Source organism: Choristoneura fumiferana, chromosome 6, assembly GCF_025370935.1.
Source record: "Choristoneura fumiferana chromosome 6, NRCan_CFum_1, whole genome shotgun sequence".
Lineage (NCBI taxonomy): Eukaryota > Metazoa > Arthropoda > Insecta > Lepidoptera > Tortricidae > Choristoneura > Choristoneura fumiferana.
In genome coordinates, this window is record NC_133477.1 from 17590754 (window position 1) to 17608621 (window position 17868).

The window sequence follows — 17868 nt, forward strand, 5'->3', positions numbered from 1 at the left end:
CTTAAGCGTTGTCAGTTGTTAGTCAGCCGAAACAGAGGAGCGAGTTACAAATAAAACACCAAGGACATTAAACCATTATACTTAAATTTATTAATCATAACCGGCGCATGCAATACTATTTTAAAAATCTCATAAAAGTCCGAGAGATAAATTCATATTGAAATGTAGATACATACATATTGAAATGTAGATGATAGATAATTTCATAATGCTGTGTTTGTTCATTGCTGAGAAAACAGATCGAAATTGATTTACTTAAAACCTGATTTTAAATAAGACTTGATCATACACAGAAATAGTAAACTACAATAACATGAATATTTCGTTGAAAAAACATCAAAAAATGGAGATTGCCAGCATTGCAATGATCCGTGCGCGGCGGAGCCGGCGGTTGCCCTTAATTCATAACATAAAACAATATTGTAGTTACATTCTTAAATATATCGATGCTGTCTTACAATTTTTAATTTTAATACATTAAATTCTATGCAATTCAATTAGATTAATTAAATATATTAAGTTAAATTAAAATTGTCTAAAAGTAAAATTTACCTCTCTTATGCCTTACGAAATATGGAGAGTGCAAGAGAAAATAAGTGTGAATACCACCAGACCAGCACATTCAGGAAAAAGGAAAAAATTGTTTCAGCAGCTGCATGATTAAAATCAACAAAACTGAAAGGAAATTGCATCTTAGCAAATGAAGACCGGATTCTTTTTCTTTTACCTGAATTGCAACACCAACACCAAGCTGCCATAAAAACGTTGTAGAAATAGCTGCTTCGGTGACCATCAAAAAACATTTGCACGTGTCAACAGTAAAAATGGCAACTTAAACATGTAAACACTCTTAGTAAGCGTTTGGTTTTAGTATCAAAACGCCTGTGAAGCAAAATTAGCAAGAAACCACTTGCATGATGATCTGTATAAGGAATCGAGTAGACTACACCTTTAAATGCAAGAATCACAGCACGGAGCTTAACTAAACGTATTTTTCAATCATTCCGCGCACAATGCCCTCGATGCTGGTTTTTAGGCATAATGGCGTTAAAATATTATGATGATCTAGAGAAGTCAGTATTTTGTATTAACTATCTAGCAGTTCTGCTTAGCAGGCGTGTTGATATTAAAACAGCGTTAGTAACAAAACAAAAACAATGAACATCAAGTCAACAGGTGCAGCATTCCTCTCACACTCCATCACAAGCACAAAACGTGTAAGACAAGACAACACATTTGCATTCTTAAACAATACATGCAATAAATTAATCAAGGATTAAAATTTAATTAATTAAGATTTATAAAAGTAGGCTGGGTGACACGGCATCATGTACTTTTAATTACTAGTCAAGTAATTGCAAGGAAGTTAATAAATGTTTCCAGAAATATATTGAAACTAGAGAACTTTAAACCAAAGTAGACTGTAGGCCAATTTGAAGCCCTCTATCCTTCGATAATTACAAGTTATACGATTATTAACTACTAGAAAAACCGCGAACACTATATTCAGTAACGGAAGCTAAGTAGAAGTCAATAGAGGGTTAACAAGCCACAAACAGTAAACTGTTTCAAGGTTTAAATTTCCAAAAACAAAATAAGAATTCACTCTGCATAATTTGCAGGCCCTTCCCGCATTCATCAGACAATGAAATCGACAAAAAGAAAGTCAAAAAATTTGTTTCAATCGAAGACATCGTTATTATCATAAAATAAACAAAAGGATGACTGGAAGGGAGAATTCCAAGACTAACGCAAACGTTACAATATGAACGACACTATCTAACTAAAAGGTTGTGTATTAAAGATTGTGTAGCTGTGCTGGATATGTATACTCTTGAAAGTGAATTAAATTGCACTGAATGAATCAATGGGTAGTGTACCCTCCAATTACACAATTACACATACACAACAATAAGGGCCATATGTTTCACCACTCTGTTAAAGTCCTGATATTTTATGGAAGACACTATCTGTGATGCAGGGTGGACACGTAATAACACGAGTAAACATTTATAACTTTCGCATTTCTCATCAACATTGGACATATAGGGAATTAGCTGTTCGAAAAGATCTAAGATCTACCGCTTAGGCTTAAGAGTCTCGCAACGGCTTCCGGTCTCATAATATAACAGGAATTTTGAGTGGTAAAACAGGCAAGTCTGTCGGTAGCAGTGTCACCCAGCGATAGTAGCAGTCGACTCACTGTTCGTTGTGGGGCGTGATGAACTCCTGGAGCGGGTGGCGCGCGGTCCAGGGGTTGAAGTCGTTGGCGGGGGGCGGGCGCGCGGCGGGCGGCCCGGGCGGCGCCCACACGGCGCGCTCGCCCGCGCCCAGCGCGCCGCCCAGCAGGCTCAGTGACGCCATCGACGACATCAGAGACTCCATGCCGCGCCCGTTCCATCTGCGCACCTCACACTGATTATAACCATCACAACTGAAATCTGTACATATAATGTGGGAAGAGCCTGCAGATTATGCAGTAAGTTCTAATTTTAAGAGTGACGTGACCGAAAGAACTGATGCCTAAGGCACAGCCTAAACCACTGGAGCTAGCAGTGGCGTGACGCCGTGCCAATTCTATCCCTTCCAAGCTGCCGATTTATTATAATAACGTCAGTAATCAGTATGCCAAATGTACAATATCTGCGTGGTGAAGCCATCCCTAATTCACGCTCGTATCACTTTCCCGGTTGCCTAAGGAGGAGGAGGAGCCAGACTACTAATTTGGGAGACAATATATTCCTTGAGGATCACAAGGAATCACTTACAAGGGATTTTCCGAAATTCTCACAGGATAGATAGTAGGCCAGCCGTTTTAGGTTTTGCGACTGTGAATCAGAAATGATAATCCTTACTTACGTTTTTTTTTTATTCGACTGGATGGAAAACGAGAAGTGCGTCTCCTGATGGTAAGAGATCACTACTGCCCATAAACATCTGCAAAACCAGGGGTATTGCAGATGCGTTGCCAACCTAGAGGCCTAAGACGGGATACCTCAAGTGCCAGTAATTTCACCGGCTGTCTTACTCTCCACGCCGAAACACAACAGTCCAAGCATTGCTGCTTCACGGCTGGATTAGCGAGCAAGATGGTGGTAGCAATCCGGGCGGACCTTGCACAAGGTCCTACCACCTGCAAAATTGATATTATAAATGCGAAAGTAACTCATCTGTATTTTTGTTTGTCTGTTGCCTCTTCACTCTAAACTAAACCCGTAAACCGATTTATATGAATGGCATGGAGATAGATTTAAGACATAAGGATTAGCGTTGAAAATGCTGAAATGAAACAGTTTTTTTTTTGTTGAAAACGACAAAAACAAGTTATAAAAGGGTTTTTTTTTTTCAGTTCTTATTTCATGCCCTATGTTGCAATACCATAATGTTGAGTCAGTTTGTCGTTCTGCAGGGCTACTGCGAAACTCGAAGTTCGTATCGTGCCGTCCCTCTCGCTCTCGTATTATATAGTATAAGTTTCAGAGGGACGGTAGTTTCCGAGACTATGGCTGTTGAATAAATACTTCGCCGAAATGAAGAAACTTGTAAACCTGAGAAGAAACCACAGATATTGAAAAGAAAGTTCAGTTTATCTTAAAAACATTATAAATTACCCGAATTAAACGTTGCAATTTATTGAATGAAACTTGGAAATAAAATTAGTTAATAAAAAACGGGGTTTCTTTCAAGTTTTTTTAAACGCTAATCAGGAATTCAGGATTAGTTACCGACTCTCCGAGTATGTGACGCTTACCACGATGGCTGGATGGACACAACTATCCAGAGATGGATCAGTCACGGCGGCCTTTGTCCTTGGCCGGCAAAGAGTTCTTCGTTCGGGGTCATAATTCGAATATTAAGTCACACCGTGCCATTTATGTACGTTTCTTCAATTTTATTATCCAAACTTGTCACTAAAATTGACAACATTTGTACCTTTTTGAAAATCTTACTAAATGAGGAAACAATTTATGTAATTTTTACGCCAAGTGTCATAAATTTTTTTGAGTATTTCTCAATTATTGAAATGAAATATTATATCAAAATTTAAAAAAATCGAACCAAAGTATATGGCTAAAAAAAAAAACTATTTTGTTTCTAAACCAAGAGTATATCCTGCTTTAAAATTTGATAAAACGATATCTTATAAAGGGAAATTTATAATTGCCAGGGGCAATTTTTTACTATGGCAGGCCTGTCAGACCCTTTCATAAAAAAACCGGCCAAGAGCGTGTCGGACACGCCCGAAATAGGGTTCCGTAGCCATTACGAAAATATTAAGTAATATTTTTCTAAGGATTTCGTATTTTGTACGGAATATTCCAAGTTAAGGTATATTTTATACCTTAGGCTGCTATTTACTCTTAAAGTTTTCCTTGTACGTTTGATATACTTACTACCATCCTGAATTTTGGAATGGAATTTTTTAATTGAATATTTTGCAAACGAATCACTGAATCGAAAATTCGTTTTAGCAACCCCCTAATGGTTTTAAAACGATAAACGGTTATTCAAGGATAACCCACACTACAAGATGGGACGAGAAAAAAAACCCCACTTTACGTCTATGGGAAGAGGTACTTTAAAAAAAGTTTTCTTCAATTTTTTATTGCACCATTTTGTCGGCATGGTTTACCATATACAGTGGTGGTCATGTAATTAAGAACGATTTGAAGTTCCAGATTATTTTTAACTAAATCATGTCATGTGTAGTCGTGGTTCCTTCTTAGAAGTAACTAGTTACGTTATGAAATAGCCACATGAATAGAGCAAACGGGATTAAGAATAAATAATAAAATTGCTGACATTTTTTTACAAATTTTTTTTTATTCTCTTTAGTAACAAGTTAAAATAGTAATGAAGCTGGACAAATAATTAAGAACGATTTATTGAACTGCTCGAAAGTTTTTTTTATTTGAAACTTAGATTAACTAAATCACACTAACGTGAAGTTTGTACAGAAAAAAAAGGAATTTAATACATTTTAACTAAAATTAATAGTTAGTAGCATGTCCACGGCTTTTTATTACTGCCTTACACCGGCGAGGCATTGAATCTATCAATTTTGATATTTCGCAAGAGAGATAGAGTTCCATTCTTCTAAGAATACGTCATACAGTTCTCTTAAATTGCCACACTGTCGATTTGAAACCTTTTTCTTGACTTCGCACCAAAGATGCTCTATTGGGTTAAGATCGGGGCTGTTGGCTGGCCAATCTAAGACAGAAACTGATTGCGATGTGAGGAATTCCTTAACGGTACGTGCAGTATGCTTGGGATCATTGTCATGCTGGAATGTCCAAATAACCCGAAGCACGCCTTCAGCATATGGTAACATTGTTTCTTCCAGTATGTTTTTGTATTGAAATTGATCCATGTTTCCTTCTATCAGCCTAACAGGTCCAACACCATGTCCAGAAAAACATCCCCAAATTTTTACATTTCCCCCGCCATGCTTTAAAGTCACTTTTGTGTACTTTGGGTCGAATGCTTTATTTGAAGGCCATCTTACATATCGTTTGCCATCAGAACATACCCTAATTATTTTTGTCTCGTCAGAAAAAATAACGTTTTTCCACTGTCTGACTGTCCAGTTTTCATATCTTCTTGCAAATGCAAGCCGGGCTTGCCTATGACACCGTTTCAACATAGGCACCTTCCTTGCTATCCTTCCGTGCAACTTTTCTTCTACCAAACGCCTTCGAATAATGCGTGCCGAGATTGCTGAAGGGTTGTTTTCGGCAAAAAATTTTTTTCTTAACTCATTAGACGGTATTAGACCCTTTAAAAGGATTTTGTTTTGCCAAACGAACGATATTTCGATCATCTCGACGAGATGACTTTCTTTGTCTAGGTACACGCGGAACATTTGAAGTAGTTTGAGACATGGCAAAATGCTTTATGGCGTGGAAAACCATAGTTTTTGAACATTGCAGATGATCGGCTATGTGTTTATACGACCAATTCTTGTCGCAAAGTTTTAGTATTACTTCTCTTGTAGATTTATCACAACTTTTATTTTTCCCCATTGTTTTTATATGAAGCAATCGCCTTTAAGACTTTTACGGCACTAAATGGCGCCAAAATTATTCGAATAATAACCTAAAACCACAAAGCGACCGTCCGTTCTCTATATAAATTTGAATAAAAAATAAACTATTCAGTGTTCTTAATTATATGACCAGCCAGTAAGTAGTAATACTAGGTTTAGATGTAATGTATAAAGTTTATATATTTATTTTTTAGCCAATTATATGTATAAATGAGTTTACCGCTAGTACGGAAAAGTTTTACGATACCAAGAGAAGTACAAAAATATACATGCAGTTAGTAACACTTGTCAGTTTGAAAAAATCTTCTCTATAAAAAATCGTTCTTAATTATATGACCACAACTGTATATTCGTGCAAAATTACAGCTTTCTAGCATTGATAGTCCCTGAGCAAAGCCGCGGACGGACAGACAGACAGACAGACATGGCGAAACTATAAGGGTTCCGTTTTTGCCATTTTGGCTACGGAACCCTAAAAATGGGTTCAGCGGTTTAAGCGTGAAAAGGTATTTCATTTAGCAGATAGACAGACAGACAGTGACTATCGCATTTGTAATATTAGTAAGGAGGAGCAGAAGACTTGAAATTTGGCAGAGATATCACATAAATATCATAGAGGAGCAATATGTTTTTTTTTTTCAAATTCAGCAGAATAAGCAACTAGCTTATTTTTTTATTTGAAGATAAGAGCGAAACCACAGGACAAGGCTACTAACATAACATACAAGTCAGAAAATCGAAGTTAGGCGGGAGGAATGGTTGTCTAGATACTAATGTATTATTATCCCCCCCCCCCGTCACTTTCGTATGGCGTCAAATATTGACCTAGTGTAAGGTCCGTCCGAAACCCAACCACTGTCTTACTAGATACATGAGGAAAATTTATCTCAACCCACTAGACAGGCAACGGATCAGCAATCCTCGGGGTGTCGCAGGCATCCAAGGATGGTGGTGGTCTAGCCATCAGATGAGCCAATCGATCGTTTGCTATGTCATAAATAATGTAATACTGACTCTGGGGGCGGCGGGTGTCGGCGCGCGGCCTCGTGGATCATGCGCAGACGGCGCGCCTGCGACCACGGCTCCAGCGTGTAGGAGGGCGCCAGCGGCGGCGCGGCCGCGCCCTCCTCGGCCACGCGGCACAGCTCCACGCCGCGCTCCGCCGTCCAGCGCCCCACCTGCACAACACGACCCACCACACGCGTCATTATTATTTAACGCATTCACTGCCACCGACGCACATATGCGTTTTCGGAACTTCGCCTAGTGCCGCTTATTCGTACATTTTGAACGCACACGTGCGTCGGTGGCACCACTGGAAGTCAGGTAAGTAGAGCTACACCTACTTTTTTGCGATGATATCATACCGTCCAGAAAAATAACATGGACTTAGTTTTATAATATCAGTTTCGTTACAATTAAAGGAATTACTAGTTTAATTACTGTCTCATTTTCTTTACGTTTCAAAAGTTACGTCTTGTTTGCAAATGACCCATGTAACATAAACTTCATAGTACTATTTTTGTATATATTCTTTCATTTTAAATCCTGTAGTTAACGCATTCACTTGCTCCGACGCACATATGCGTTTTCGGAACTTCGGCCAGTGCCGCTGTCATAATTATTAAATACATTTTGAACACACATGTGCGTCGGTGGCACCTGTGGAAGTCAGGTAGCAGTGAATGCGTTAACGAAGAATGAATTTTCGAATTTTCGCCACCAACTTACATATGCCTACCAAATTTCAGCTAACTAATAACTAAGACTTTCATTTTTAGTGTAGGTGAGGGGCGTTACCTCGCGGTACTGCTTGAGCAGCTGCGGTGACTGCGGCAGCGACCAGTCGACGGCGGGGCGCGCGCCGCAGCCCCACGCGGCGGCCGCGGCCGCCACCAGCGCCTTGCGCGCCATGGCGGCACCGCGGTGCGACTTGTACTCCACGATGGCGGCGCTCGACGCGATCGAGCGACGCACGCGGACCTTAGGAAAGTCGCGACCTCAGATTCATTGACTTGCCTCGAGCTAGGTAATCTCTTCTAACTACATCCTTTTTATATTTACTGCGCAACAAGGTAGTAAATACGCAAAAAGGTACTCTATCTCGCGTAATTAAGATGCATATTTCGTTGATTTACGTTAACTCTTTCAGAGTGTGTTTACAGAGAAGGGCGGTCTATCGACTAGGGTTGCCAGATACAGGCATTTCATCTCCGGGACAATTCGAGGGTTACGAATTTGTTCGTTAGGTAAATACAAGCACAAAACCAATTATTTTCTTAAAAGTGACAAAATCATTAGAATTGCTCGTTTTAAAAAAGTGAGTCATTTGGCAAGTCTTTTTTTAAGGACCTCAAAACAGTTCTCAGGCATGTGAATTCTGAAAACCGGCCGTCAATGTTAACCGCAGCTTCAATTTTTAGTATGGAAGGAAGTAGCTCTCGTAACTTAACTAGTATTAAGTATAGTTAGTTAATAGACGAAATCCGGGGACATTAAAGTGTAATTCCTGGACACGGGACAAGACACGTAATTCCGGGACAATCCCGGATGTCCCGGCCATCTATCAACAGCGGCGGCCTTAGGGGGTGGCGAACAGGGCAATCGCCCGGAGCCTCGCTCTTGCAGGGGCCTCGCGCAACAATCCAAGCAAATTTAAAAAATATAGATATTTTTTTAGGCTGGGCCCGCGTGGGAACTACGGCCCAAGCCCTCTCATTCTGAGAGGAGGCCTGTGCCCAGCAGTGGGACGTATATAGGCTGGGATGAAGATTTTATTATATTTTCGCATCACATAGGTACTTTTCACGAAGGACAAAGGGCCTCGCAAAGACCTGCCGCCCGGAGCCTCGCAATTGGTAAGGCCGCGGCTGTCTGGCAACCCTATTTATCGACAGTAGCCGGGTAGTAAATTTCAACTGGCTTTGTCTCAAGTGTTAATTTAATACAGTTTTCTTCAGTTTTATTGTAGAGTCGAGTTCATAAAGCTTCTACGTCGTGTTCAGATATTTTCGATCGAATCTTTGCTCATAAGTTTATGAATACGACTGTACCGACAAGCTAGTAAATTTTAAGAATTATTAAAAACAATAGTGTAACAACAAGATATTTCTCACCTCCTGCACTTCGTCAGTTAGCTCGTAGAGCAGACGCACGATCTCGGCAGAAGACAGGGTCGGTGGTATGCGCGAGATGAAGATGCGGCAGTTGTTGATTGAAGGGCACACGCCTGTTAAGAGGTAACCACAAACTTATGTTATTGCCTGATCAAGACATTACCGGAGGAACGATCCACCAATAACCGCCAGCGTAACCTAGAGCTGGATCTTCGGTTGGGCTCGACTCGATGATATTTTCGAACGTGTTTTCTTTTTTTGTAATGATGTTTTCGCTGAATAAACGTAATTCTAAGTAGCTTTAGGACCCCAGGGAAAGAGGTGATAAGGCATCTATCTATCTTTTGCAAGACATGTCGCCGTACTCATGTTTTTGAAATAAACTAAAGGAAAAACTCGTTATGTACTAAATTTCTGCTGATAGTTCTTGCGGTAGGTACACATTTAGAAAAAATACAATATCCCGAGAAAATCCACTTACCAAGCTGCCAGGAGGGTCGGATCATGTAGTTATTGAACATGCGTATGGCGTTACTAGCCTCCGCGTCATTCGTGTACATGGCAAACGCATACCTACGGGACAAAGCAAAAATTACTTAGTTTTAATGGCATTACATCAGTCAGTTCAGTATCTTAGGTTTGTTCGTCGCCGGTTTTTTACCCGGCTGCCCGAAGGAGGGTTACTTATTTGCATAGCTAAAAACCATCACTGTCTTAAACCATGTTTTCTTTAGCAGACGCATGGGATGTCAACATGACACTATTAGCACAAGGGTTCCACCCTGGTACATACGTGATTCAGTTAACTCGGTAGGTACCTACTTATAAGTAACAGTTCTAACACGCTGGTGCAGGGTTACGAAACCTAGCTAGTTAAAAAAAACGCGGTACATAAGCGTGGTACCAGCAATGGGGCCGCCTGAATAACTCCATTTCCACCAGATTACCTAAGTTTCCGGGTTAACACGATCCCCACATGGTGCCGTCTCTCCATTCCGACTTCTAACCTGAAGATAGATCTGCCTGCATGCAAAATAACTAACCCGCGATTCCACCCAGAGAAGTTGATCATAAGCCGGAACTCGAAAAGCTCGCCAGCCTGCCGGAAAAGCGGCACCAGCGTGTCCTCGAAGCAGTCGTGCGGGATCCGACCAATGAATACCTGCCGACAGAGAAACAGACCTTAAATAAATAAGTACGTAAGTCTAGCTATAATTTAATCTTAGCGCTAATTTCATTAGGCATACTCTGGCTGGAGCGCAACTAATCGTGCGTTTAAGAGCGCGATCTCTTTTAAAGCGATACTTTGAGGAGAGAAGCACGCTAAAACCGCGCTGCTAACAGCATAGTGCGTACTACGTTACGTGGCCTAAGGATGGAGGTGGAGGGACAGAAAAACGTGGGCTACTACGAAACTCGAAGTTGAGGTAGCGTGGTGTGAATATGCTCAGTGCTCGTACAATTTGTCGGTAGAGTTTCACTAAATAGTTAGTACCTACTCTCGACTCGAGACAGCAATCAAACCGAATTGCTCCGAGCTATTCCGAATAATCCCGAATCCCGCCGAGCGCCAACCGAATCAAACCAAGCGGTACCTATTGACTCAGTGAACGATTTCTCGAGTTTGATTGAGAGGGAGATAGCAAAAAGTAACGAAACGGTAGACTTCGTACTAGTATACTAAAAGATCTAAAGACCACATTAGTACATTTGCTTGCATTTTACTTGTTGCTAGTTGGTGTCGGGAAATCGGGAACGAGGGAGTGTCTACGCGAGAGAGTGCCCTCGCGCGCGAAACGCTCCGTCTGGACCGGGTCTAATGAAAACCGTGATATGGTAGGTACAGTCAAGGACTTTATTTCATGAGCCACCATGAAACCTTTTCAAAGGAAAAATCATTACGATTTTCATTGTTAGCGATGTCACTATGACATTTACGTACTGTGAAAAGGTTCCATGGCGGCTCATGAATTTAAGTCCTTGACCGTACCTACATCACGCACATCGCATTCATTTCTGTATAATGCAAGCAAACCCCTTGTCTAAACAAGATTGGCACGTCGCATTTTAATGTCGGTCTGAAAAGCACCTACCTAACTAGTGTCAATATCGCGTACCTACCTAGTCACAACAATAATGAACGTGACAAAAATGTCGTGTAGGTAGGACGTGCTCTAATGGCTGAGGCTGTTCACGGAAACGGATGGACCGATTTCGATCCGGTTTTTTTTACGTGAAAGCGAGTTTCCTTGCGGTGGTTCTTAACTATCTTTGATAAAAATCAGTTCAGCCGTTTTTAAGATATTAAACTATGAAATGACCATGTCAGAGATCAACTTAAGTAACTCTTTTCAACTAAGTAAATGTTGGTTAGGTTATCTGAAATGACCGAAACTCAACGAGAAACTTATCACCGGTTCAACACACGACATGTAGGAACGGGGTATTAAGTCCAGCAATGGGAAAACAATTTTTATTTTATATCGATCGATGCTTGATGCGATCGGTGGCTACGGTGCCAGTGCCACAAACAGACACAAAGACACACATACCGGTCAAACTTATAACACCCCTTTTTGCGTCGGGGGTTAAAAATAGGTACGATTATAATAGGTAAGTACTTATAGATAGCGTCGTTTTGTTAGGTTATTATTTTATAACTCTTAAATTGTCCAAATTTAAAAAAGCTCATGATTCAAGCCTCGTCGGTACCAACTTTTTACCGGTATTTGAAGCCCTGCTGCCACCTGACTTCCACAGGACGTACATGTGCGTTCAAAATTATGCATAATTATGACAGCGCAACTGGGCGAAGTCCCGAAAACGCATATATGCGTCGGTGGCAGTGAATGAGTTAATGGTAACGACGCTATTGAAGTCGAAAACCCTCAACATTGTCATTCAATATCTTAAGATGGCTGAACCGATTATAATAAAACAGCTATGAACCACCGCAAGTAAACTCGTATTCACGAAAAATCATCGGTCCATCTGAGCTACGATGGGTCACGTCACGTCACGATGTCAGACATTGGCGTCAAACTAACGCCCCACTTTGCGTTGGATTTAACCTCCAACTAAGCGTCCAGAGCTTCTTTTGCGATGTAAAAATGCTTTGCTTTACTCTGCCACAGAGGTAACTTATGAGGGGCTCAGCACCGTCCCACTAAAAATAACTAATAGTTTGTCAATATGGGCGCACCATGGGATCGCGGACATACATTCAATCATGACATGAAGGCGTCCCGACAAGACCTGGCCTAAGCAAGAACCGAGTAAATGATAAATGTGGCCTATAACTGGCACATTCACATACATTCCTATTGAAATACCTAGGTAGGTAGTCTAAATTGTAGTACCCTAGCTGGGTGGAACGAGAGCATAATGAATCACTGACAAAACTTAATTCTATATTTATTAGGTACATAACCAAAAAAAAGCTAAGATGACAAAATTTTAGCGGGAAAGTGTTAAGTAGCATTCTTCTAGTCTGATAAATTGAAACCAGGGAAAATCACATTTGGTCAGCTGTGGACTGGAATAGTTGCATCTAAATGATAATCACTGAATTAGGTGTATAACAAGGAATTCTAGTATGTGGATACATACTGCGATCACGAATAATAAGACAGACTAGACGGACCCACCTACCTATGACAGTCCCGGCGGCGCGGCGCCTCGATTCAAATCAGGACTTGATCTTTCTTACCTCACAGTTTCTCGATGGCTCCGGCCCGGACCATGCATGAGGAGCTTTCCTGTAGATCCTCTGTCCATTTATTTGCGTAAGTGTATAAGATGTGTTATTTTCTGTTAGAGATAATAATCTCGATGATAATTCATGTTGATTTACTTCACTACACGAATAATGCTTAACAGGAGGCATTTTAGCCAATATAAATTAATCTTAAATAATACGTTCGAAAATAATTTATAGGTCCCACTAACTACACCAACGCGTTATCCGTGCGTCTGCGTTCCAAAAAGAAACGAAATACGCGAACGATTTTTGACAACTTGTGAATAGAAAATGGCGAAACAAATTCCAAAATGGTGGAAGTGACCTTCAAAGCTTTCAATTTTGATCATTTAATTATTAAATATCAAAAAAACACATAAACCTTATCATGATATTAAAAAAAATACTTGAAATATTAAGACATATATTTATTTATGAACCATATTGTCTTAAAAGTAATAAAAACTATTAGTTGCTTTTATAAAGTGCTACACCGGAAATTAAAGTTAGTTGAAGTGAAAATAACAAAAGTTTTGAATTTGGAATTATCCGTTACATTTTGTTTCTCAAACAAACTAAATCATACGTATAAACCTTTTTTAGAGCATAAATTGGTAAATAAATAAACATAATTAATACAATACAAATATTTACAATATTGCTCGTCTGCTCGTGCACGCAAATTATGGTGATCACGTTTATCGCAATCAAAAAGATTTTTATAAAATAAAGCTTGGCATTCATCGCACTTTTTTTCATTTTTCATTATTCAAAGGTTTCTTTTTTTTTCAAAGAAAGTAGAACTTAAAAATATTTCACTTTATGTTCAAGTTTCTCTTATTATAAAAAAAGGAAAGAAGAAACAGCAAAAAATTAAATGCTGTTTTTGATAGAATAATATTGTTATTATTAATTGATCGAGCAAATTATATTTCTGTTGATTGCTAAATAAAATGATTGTCTATGATAGTCAACTAAATTTCATGCTAATTGTGTAATTGTGACAAAACTAAGTAAGAATAACTTATGATTAAAGCGATAGAAGGATTTTTAGTAGCCGTGCCACGCTTGGAAAGCTCACTAAGGTCGATACTAAATCTCAACTGCATTCTTAAAACATATAATCGTTGTGTCATGAGCTCCATTCTCATTATTTGCTGTTTTGTGAAAAATGTTAACTTCTTTTGTGAAATCGTTTTCATCACGTTTACAGTTATTGCCGGAATGGCCTCCAATTGTAGCGAACCTATGTCTCGTTCTGGTATGCCTATAAATAGAAAACTACAGATATAGTATATTAGATTTTCCGAATTCGATCGACATTTTGGACAAAGTCATGTTCCTGCTGTACTAGGGTTACTAAATACTAGGCTACGTTAGAAGTGCCAATACTAACATTTCAATAATCCATCAAGTTGAGATACTTCATGGGACGTCCATAGGTACGGCTCACCGTAAGCATCTGGATGAACTGCTATATCGTATAAGGTCTGTGAGAAATAAGAAAACAATTTACGTAATAATAGTTAAAAACGTTGCCCATACTTGCACTGATTTGATGTAGATTTAATAGTAATAAGTACCTTAACTTGAGCTTCATTACATTGATGAAGCTTCCCTAGCACATCAGAGTTTAGCTCTTTCATAATAGTAGGCGTAATTTTTTGGAGATCACAAGGAGGAAAGCCACATAGCAAGTAGCCTAGCCCGTTTACATTACTTCCATTCATGTACCACGAATTCCCGTAGTAGCGCCTATAAGCGGATATTAGTACCCCGATCTAAAATTATAACAAATTATTATTTTATTATTAGTCTAGTACAAATAAATAATTATTTAATAAAAAATATTATTATCATCAGTTGAGTCGAATTCCCGGGAATTACATCGTGTCGTTGATTACATTATATGCCACATTTCATGATCCTAAATCCAGGGTTGAGATTTTATCCCGATCCCATGAGAAAGACTGGATAAAAATAGCCTATCTATACATATTTGTATGACGACCGGATGGCTAAGTGGTTAGAGCACTGACTACGAAGCTTGAGGTCCTGGGTTCGAATCCCGGCCGGGGCAGATATTTGTGTGAATAACGAATGTTTGTTCTCGGTCTTGGATGTTTAAAAAGTATTTAAGTATGTATTTATCTATATAAGTATGTTTATCCGTTGCCTAGTATCCATAGTACAAGCTTTGCTTAGTTTGGACTAGGTCAATTGTGTCAGTGTCCATGATATTATTTATTATTTATTATTTCAAAAGTCCAGCTATCTACATACAAAAAAAAAACGAAATTTTAGCTTGAAGTAGTAACAAAAACATTCTCGTAAACTTCCGCATTTATAATAAGTATTAGTAAGTAGGATTATACCAACAAGAAGATAACTGTGACCTTTGCGCGCATTATCGTTTTCCTAATTTGAATAGCTCTTTAAGCCTAAGAGCCAAAGTGAAATGAAATATTTGGTAAACTACCTTTCGCCGATGTAAACCAATTTTAAAGTTAGCGAAGTATTTGAGAACGGACGGGTCTCCCATATTAGTATAATATAGGTCCTCTTCTGGTACGACATTCAAAAGTGACCCAAATGCTAAAAATTCCCTTCCTTGTAAATAGGCCGCTGTTTTTCCATCTGCAAATAGTACAATAAAATATCTATAGGAGTCAAATATACTCAGCGGCACAAAATTTGGCCCAATCTACATGCAAAATTACCTATTACCGCATACATTTCAGGTTTCAGGGCTAAATTTTTTGCCGCTCAGTATATTTACATTATATCATATATATTTTAGGCTAAATGAATCGGCAACGTCAACTTCCAATATAGGTAGAGTCGATTACGCGTGCCGTGATTCTTAATACAATGTCATTAAATGTCTAATGTTGACAAAATCACGCGTCTTCGTGGATAGCACTGCCCTGCACTTTGACTTTTTACCCGACTGACCGAAGGAGGGTTATGTTTTTCGAGCGTATGTATGTATGTATGTATGTCCATTCCTTTTGATCCTCGCTGCAGCCTAAACGACTGGACGGATTTTAACATATGAGATATCTTTGGATTTGTCATAAAACAATTTGGGTACAAAATGAAAGTTAATTTGTCCATTCTAAATATATATGGGTTATAATAGGTACTTTAATCTATTATTTTCACAAAAATATCAAAAAAGTATGAAATAAAACAATAAATTAAAAAAAAACTGCCTTAAAAAAACTAAAAGGAAGAAAATACGTCTACTGAGCTAATTTAAATTGCAACAATCGGGACCCATTCAAATCAAGACCAGCTTGAAAATTCTTAGTTATGAATATACTGATTTGTTGTGCTAAATAAAGAATATTTGTTTTGTACTTTATTGTAATATGATTGGTTTTCTCCGTAAGATAGGAACAATCATTCTGAGAAGAGGCTTGTGCCTTGCAGTGGAGTATATAGGTCCAGATGGTGATGATAATTTGCTATATAATACAAGTGTTTTTTTGTAGTTTTAATTCAATTTACTTAGATTTTTTTTCTTTGATTATTAAAGTATGTTTTTTTTTACCTGTAATAATGTCCCATGCTTGTAAAACTTTCTTGATTGGGATTAACTGTTTCTTAGTATTACTTAAAATGTGTAGAATGGTTTCGGCATCCAGTCTCATAAATGAATCGGGAGGTCCGAAAAATATTATGTTCATTGACACTTCAGGCTCCATCTGAATCTCCAGTTCATCATAAAAATCTTCATATGTGTCGATATTTTCTGTTACATTCATCCACGCATTACATTAAAGCGCGGCGGTTCCATGTGGTATACAGTATGTTATTATGCATATGCTATAAAATACCCTATCTATAAAAATCCAGTGTAAGTCCAGGTCCTAACGAAACGATGTAAAAGCGGAGCCCTGTTTGTATATTGTTTGGTCAACCAGCCCTTAGTTTTTAATAAATAATAATAATAAATAAATATCACGGGACACTTGACACCAATTGACCTAGTCCCAAACTAAGCAAAGCTTGTACTTTGGACACTAGGCAACGGATAAACATACTTATATAAGACTTATATAGATAAATACATACTCAAATACATATTTAACATCCAAGACCCGAGAACAAACATTCGTTTTATTCATACAAATATCTGCCCAGCCGGAATTCGAATTGTATTCATTTTTATTAAATGTCACTGTAGTATAGTTTCAATAAAAATACACGTTATGTATCAATTTCAGGTGTCATCTATTAAAGTTTTTGAGATACAGTCCTGTGACAGACAGACGGAAGAATAGACGTTATAGCGACATTATTAGGGTTAAAAATACTGTACTTAGCACGTGCATCAGGGGTCCGCAGTAGGTCTGTCTGTAAACATATTAATAAGGAAATTTGCAAAAAAAAAATTTGTATAGGGTTCCGTGGAATTGTTTAAATTGTGAAAGTGGTCCGTGACTGCAAAAAGTTTAAGAAACCCTGATTAAGATTATTGTTTCTTGTATCTACAGTACCGCTACTGTTAGTCCAACGCATATGAATAATATTAGATTCGACCCAAACCTTTTTCTGAATTGGCAATGACGGAATTTTTGTCATTTTCATATTTTTCAGCCATTTCTTCTAAAGATTTCGTTGTTTCAGCTATTATATTTGGAATGAGCCACATTAATACAAATAAACCTCGCATAGTTTTTGTGGGTACTGTATACAATTATAAGAATATAAAACTCATCATATTATTTTTATTTGCTTGACTACTGAGAAACTAGTTGGCATCGAAATATTTTTTAGTAACTAACTGAAAGTACTGATCACGTTAAGCAGGAGAAATTGACTCACACGTCGTGTTCAATAATAGCCGCTCTATATAGTACATGCTACCTCTCCGCCCCGGCTCCGCACGGGTACAATATTCAAAATAGTTTGCACGGATAAAATTTTCAAAAAACTGGCCACGTGCGAGTCGGACT

The 17868-nt window shown here is 38.6% G+C and overlaps 2 protein-coding genes across 3 annotated transcripts; both read right to left on the reverse strand.

The window, feature by feature from the left end:
• Window positions 1-63: 63 nt before the first annotated feature.
• LOC141429231 (probable RNA-binding protein 46) lies at window positions 64-13171 on the reverse strand. Of its 2 annotated transcripts, none has more exons than XM_074089502.1 (7): window positions 12875-13171; window positions 10209-10327; window positions 9647-9738; window positions 9166-9278; window positions 7850-8032; window positions 7064-7227; window positions 64-2401 (listed from the first exon to the last, which is right to left on the reverse strand). In XM_074089502.1, the coding sequence occupies exons 1-7, from the start codon at window positions 13049-13051 to the stop codon at window positions 2200-2202; spliced, it is 1050 nt and encodes a 349-aa protein (XP_073945603.1). In that variant the 5' UTR covers window positions 13052-13171; the 3' UTR covers window positions 64-2199. The 2 variants fall into 2 exon arrangements, with proteins under 2 accessions (XP_073945603.1, XP_073945604.1); XM_074089503.1 differs by lacking the exon at window positions 64-2401 and adding an exon at window positions 3798-3911.
• Window positions 13172-13890: 719 nt separating this feature from the next.
• On the reverse strand, window positions 13891-17583 carry LOC141428740 (uncharacterized). The gene is made up of 6 exons (XM_074088751.1): window positions 17459-17583; window positions 16461-16661; window positions 15384-15541; window positions 14488-14685; window positions 14301-14394; window positions 13891-14171 (listed from the first exon to the last, which is right to left on the reverse strand). Exons 1-6 carry the CDS (start codon window positions 17562-17564, stop codon window positions 13891-13893), a joined length of 1038 nt encoding a protein of 345 aa, XP_073944852.1. The 5' UTR covers window positions 17565-17583.
• Between the last annotated feature and the right edge of the window lie 285 nt (window positions 17584-17868).